This window comes from Notolepis coatsorum (genome assembly GCF_963971535.1).
Source record: "Notolepis coatsorum genome assembly, chromosome: 10".
In the NCBI taxonomy this organism is placed as follows: domain Eukaryota; kingdom Metazoa; phylum Chordata; class Actinopteri; order Aulopiformes; family Paralepididae; genus Notolepis; species Notolepis coatsorum.
Genome location: NC_140174.1, coordinates 67,975,120 through 67,980,944, shown reverse-complemented (window position 1 = coordinate 67,980,944; position 5,825 = coordinate 67,975,120). Strand labels below are relative to the sequence as shown.

The following is a 5,825-nucleotide window of genomic DNA, read 5'->3' as shown; positions in this document are numbered from 1 at the left end:
GCTCCAGGAACAGTCAGAGGGAAACCATGCAACATCGAATGACCTGTTCATGCAAGTGCTTCATGTCCCTGGAGTCTCTACCCACATGTGCGGGTAGAGATGCATGTGCGGTTTGGTTTGAAAGCCGAGTTTTGCTCTGTGTTTGCTTTGTGTTACACGATAAAGCTGAACTGAAATCAAAGCAGTAAAAAGAGATTACATGTCGACGGTAACCTCCTCCCAACCCTGTTTATGACATGGCCCCACCACTAGCTCTCATGGATCTCAGTTCCTGCTGTGTCGTCGACTGAGTTCCAGAGGACGAGGACCCCTTCCGGCCGCAGCGTGCCGAGCTGCAGAGTGAATTCTTGAGGGCGTTTTGGAACATGGAACTTGAGAAACAGTAGATGACAGGGTCCAGGGCAGAGTTCAGGAAGTTAAAACCGAAGGAGACGATGGTGAGCTGGGTGAACGTGTAGAAAGAGGCACAGTCCCAGGGGCGGAACGAACGGATGGCCCACACGCCGATGGTCGTGACCGTGCTTGGAAGAAAACAGACAACGAACACCGCAACGATCACGGTGCACACGCGCATCGCCTTGCGCACATTCTTCACCTTGTCCATCTGTCGTTGTCTCAGGATGCAGGAGATCCGGGTGAAGCAGAACAGCAGCATCGCCAATGGGATGATGAATTCCAGCACAGTGAGGATCCGGTGCATGGCGACGAGGATGATGATGGCATGGGAGGCCTCCTTGTAGGAGGTGAAGAAGAAACACTGGGTGTTTGCGCCGCTGCCCTTGATGTGGTTGTAGGCCAGCATGGGAACCCGAGGACCGATCACCAACAGCCAGAGGAACGCTGACACGTACCACGCCTGCTTCTTTGTCATGCGGTTGAACCGGTGATGGGGGTGCACCACCTGAAACGAGGGAAACAGAAAAAGATACCTCACTGTGGGAAAAGGTGGTTGCAGCATTATGCAACATGCCACATGACAATTTGTTTGACCTGAATCCTATAGACAGGTTACTTATTTATATACGGCGGCACAGTGGTGTAGTGGTTAACACTGTCGCCTCACAGCTAGAAGGTTGTGGGTTTGATTCCTGCTTGGAGACCAGGTTGCCGTGTTGCCAGTTACCCAGGTGGGGTATCTCCCGGGCCTTTCTGTGTGGAGTTTGCATGTTCTCCCCGTGCTCGCAAGGGTTTCCCCTCCCGATAAGATAAACCCAATGGAAAAACATGCACAACATATCGCTAACGCGTCGTGTCCCTGATGAAGACGGACAGGAGCACTTTGATTGGTCCCCGGGCGCGGCACTCGCTGCAGCCCTTGTCTGCTCTCGGCTGCCCTTGGGGGGAAGGACGACGGGATGGGAAGTGCAGAGAACATTTCGTCAGCGACTCAGTGCATGCATGTGTGTGGTCCTGTGGGTCGCCCATCGTGTGTGTGTGTTAATCTGATGTCAAATAAAGACTTATACTTATAAACATATCGTGTTCGAGCCAATACCGGTATCAAATATCAGCTATACCCACTGAATCATGTGACTGAGTTGCCACCCTACCTGTGCGAGCGTGTGTGCTAAAGAAGTACAACTGGGCTCTATGGAGGAACTATGTCACTCACCTCACTCAAACTTGTTTCAAACGAAAAAAGCTGGATGTCATTTACCTTTTACATATCTAGCTTTGGCATGGATTGATTGTTTAGAATATATTGTTCTAACTAGATTGTTTGCCTACTTGATGCACGTGCACACAGGGTCTGACAAGAAACTTGTCAGTGAGGAGGTCTTGTAATAATCGGATGTAACATTGTATAGCCTCACAAAGACAGAGCCCCATTCATTGTCTATGGAGCATATTTAACATCCGTCTCTGATTTCTTCATTTCTAGCAGAGCTGCCCAAAGTAGGGCCTGCTGTCCAAATTCAGCCTTTCATGACATTATTTCTGGCCCTCCAAAGGTTGCCAGAGAGCTTTCAGAAAAGTTTTCACATTTGGTCTATTAGTGCAGTGTATTTATACTGTTTATACTGTGTTTCAAAAGTCCTTTTGAAATACTGTGATTATTAAAATCACAGAATCAAGAAACTAACATGGTGATATAAGACATTGTTAATTCCTTTTTACATTTGTAAAGTCATCTATTTCAAATCCTTGGGTTCTTTAGCCAAAATTATGGCGTATTTTGCCCTTTGTCTACTGATACATTTTAGGGAAAGGATGTGGTAAACAAAAAGAGTAACATTATGATTGTACATTGTAAAGAAGATCGAAAGGCAGTTTTTCCAGATTTTTATCTGAGTAACAATGTTCTTTTTTTATCCACTTTTTCTCCCCATTTTAAATTTTTCTCCCATCCCAATCTCGTATTGCCAATTCTCCCCTCCCCTGTCTTGAACGTTGCTAGACTATGCCCCCCACTGGTCGGTTGTAGTGAGGATAGAAGAATTGGATCACGTGTCCCCTCCGGTACACGAGGAGGCAGCCTGTCGCATCTTTTCACCAGACAGCGCGGACTCTCAGTGGCGAGGAGTAACGCGTGGCTCACGCTGCCCCCGATACTTCTTGTCTCTGCTGTGCAGGCGTCACCCAACCGACCTGTAGGAGTCGCTGTCCACAACGTCCAATCCCCACCCATCGACTTCCACCCGCTGACTCTACCAAATGAGCCAGTACGACGGCCGGCCCAAGTCGAAGGCAATGCTGAGACTGGGATTCGATACCGATAGTCTCTTGCATTGATGACGAGCGCAATCTCCGCTACGCCACCCAGCTGCCTGAGTAACAATGTTCTTGAAGTGTAATGAGATTAAATACCTTGGCCATTGTATTGCAGATGATTTGTCTGATGATAAAGACATTCAGAGACCGCATTGTAAACTATACGCACAGGCAAACATGCTGATACGTAAATTTCATATGTGCACTTCAGAAAATATCACTGTTCAGAGCGTATTGTACGCCACTACTGCTCACCTGTGGGCAGGGGTGTAAAAAGTACCCAGAAATTATACTTAAGTGAAAGTATGGGTACCGTCTCAAAATCTGACTCAAGTAAAAGTCAAAGTATCTGGCTAAAAACACACTTGAGTAAAAGTAAAAAAGTCCTACTTTTACTAATATATATAAAATATATATTTAAAAATATAAAAAAAAAAAAAAAATGGATAGACCAGGGGTCTCAAACTCATTCCATCGTGGGCCAGGTTTTCATTTTAACTACACATTGCACCAGGTGAGTTAGTTGAAGAGGTGAGCCAATTAGTGAAATCATCAGCTGGTGTTTAGGCAAGGCTGGAATGAAACCAAGCAGACACTCTGCCCACAATGGAATGTGTGCTGCGATAGACCATGAAGGTAAAATAACATGGACGGCATTCACATCACAGCATGAATAATATCACAATATTAAAAACAGAATGGTGTATCCTGAATAATATCCCAATATTAACCACAGCGTACTGGATTATCCTGAATAATATCACAATATTAAAGGCAGAATACTGGAGTACCCAGAATAATATCACAATATTAAAGACAGAATACTGGAGTACCCTGAATAATATCAGAATATTAAAGACAGAATACTGGAGTACCCTGAATAATATCACAATATTAACCACAGCATAATGCAGATCTGACTGTCTATTCTTCTGATAGCAGGTGTTTAATCAAAGATCCCCACTTTCTAGTGTTGCACAAGGACCAATCAGCATGGGTATGGGCGGGTTCATTTTCCATTGATGGGGATTTGATTGGCTGTTTACCTACGGTCGCAGGATTAATAACGTTAACATTAGTTCGGCCAGATAAACAATTAAAATATACTAATTCAAATGGTTGGACCTGTGAGATTTGTACTTTGTACTTTATAGGTCTGCATTTTAAATGTAAGGAGTAAAAAGTATGTTTTTTTTCTCTGAGATGTAATGGAGTAAAAGTACAAAGTATACAAACCTAATAATACTCGAGTAAAGTACAAATCCCCCAAAACAGTACTCAAGTATTGTAACGAAGTACAATTACTCAAGTACTTTACACCCCTGCCTGTGGGTCAGCTACAGGAAAAACATGCAACAACTGAATGTGGCTTATAATGATGCTCTGACTATTCTTGTGTGTCCCTAGATGGCACAGTGCTCAATCTTGTGGCGACATTTGGCGAAAGAGCCTCTTTGTATTGTGTATTTTTGATACCAAGGATTGTTGTTTTTACAGTTTTATATGTTTTGTATTGTATTGTGCTATGTTTTTTTTTTATAAGTCTGGAATAAAGTTTAATTCAATTGAATTAACCCACATAAAGTACTGGTAAATTAACCCACCTTAAAGTACCGGTAAATTAAGCCAACTTAAAGTACCGGTAAATTAACCCACCTTAAAGTACCGGTAAATCGCCACAACAGTCATCAGGCCGATGCTGGCAGATCGGTTGGCAAACATCAGGAAGAGGTTGATCCGACACAAACTGTTTCCAAACACCCAGTGACCCCTGAGCAAGGCATCAATCCTGAGTGGCAAGCTCACCAAGACCATGAAGTCGGCGATGACCAGGTTGAACAGGAATAAAGTGTTTGGGTTCCAGGTCTTGATCTGAAAACAGAAGATCCATAGTGCAACTACATTTCCCAGCAGCCCCATTATGACGTCGATGGTGAGGATAGGAGGAAGTATCAGCGCCTCCAGGTATATCCCAGCTGGCGGGCAGCCACCCTCCGGTGTCTGGTTGGTGTAGTTTGACATCTTAGTGGTGAAGGAGCTCAGTTATGGAGGGTATTTCAAAGATCAGGAGCTATTACCCAGATAACAAAAAAGAAAAGTGTAATATTCAAGTTTAAAGGGATAGTTCACCTGGAACCCTAGCCCTATTTCTTACTTAATTAATGATGTTGTTGATTAGTTATTTGTGGCATACAGAGCTAATCATAATAATAATAGATACAATTTCTATAGCGCCTTTCATAGAACCCAAGGTCGCTTCACAATCAAGACAAAAAATAGGGCTAGGGAAGTAGGGAAAAAAGGGGGATGAGGGCAGGTAGGGGATAATGTTCCACAGGCATGGTGCAGCCGAGCAGAAGGCTCGGTCCCCCATGGTGCAGAGCCTGGTACTGGGGACACGGAGGAGCAGGCTACCTGCAGATCTGAGGGTACGGGTGGAGGACTTAGGAGTGATTAGTTCCTGTAGGTAGAGAGGTGCATGTCTGTTTATACAGTTATGGGTTAACTTTCAATCTTTTACACATCGAGAAAGATTGATAACTGAGGCCCTATATGTGTAGGTTTTTATGGCATTATAGAACTAGAAAGGTGCGCTCAGCAGAGCACAAATCTCCACCAGGAGGCAGCCACACATTTCTTCTCTCTCTCTCTCTCTCTCTCACAGAGCAAACAAACATTCATTAATTCAAACCTTTATTTATTCTCGAAAAGGACAATTGAGGTCACCCTCATTTTCAATGTCGTCGAGACTTAGACATTTCAATGCATACATTTTTTATAATATAATAATAATAAATAATAACAACTCTATCTATATAGCACCCTTCACACATGGACCGCAGCCCAATGTGCCCCACAGCAAGTAGCACAAAATGAACATACAGTCGACAGAATAAAAACGTATACACTTTTTTTAATAAAATGCTAAACTAACTGATGAGGAAAAGCCTTGGTGAACAGGTGTGTTTTAAGAGCAGTTTTGAAGGTGTCCAGGGTTGGGGCGTTGTGGATTTTGGGGGGGGGGGGAGAGAGTTCCAGAGGGTAGGGGACGCCACGCTGAAGGTTCTGTCCCCGAAAGTCTGTAACGTGGTGCAAGGGATGGAGAGGAGACC

The 5,825-nt window shown here is 44.2% G+C and overlaps 1 protein-coding gene across 1 annotated transcript; it reads right to left on the bottom strand.

Annotated features, from left to right (window-relative positions):
- Positions 1–229: 229 nt before the first annotated feature.
- LOC311235595 (hydroxycarboxylic acid receptor 2-like) lies at positions 230–4,734 on the bottom strand (the record flags this gene model as incomplete). Its single annotated transcript, XM_084323061.1, has 2 exons — positions 230–901; positions 4,369–4,734. The coding sequence occupies 2 exons, from the start codon at positions 4,732–4,734 to the stop codon at positions 230–232; spliced, it is 1,038 nt and encodes a 345-aa protein (XP_084179187.1).
- Positions 4,735–5,825: the final 1,091 nt, after the last annotated feature.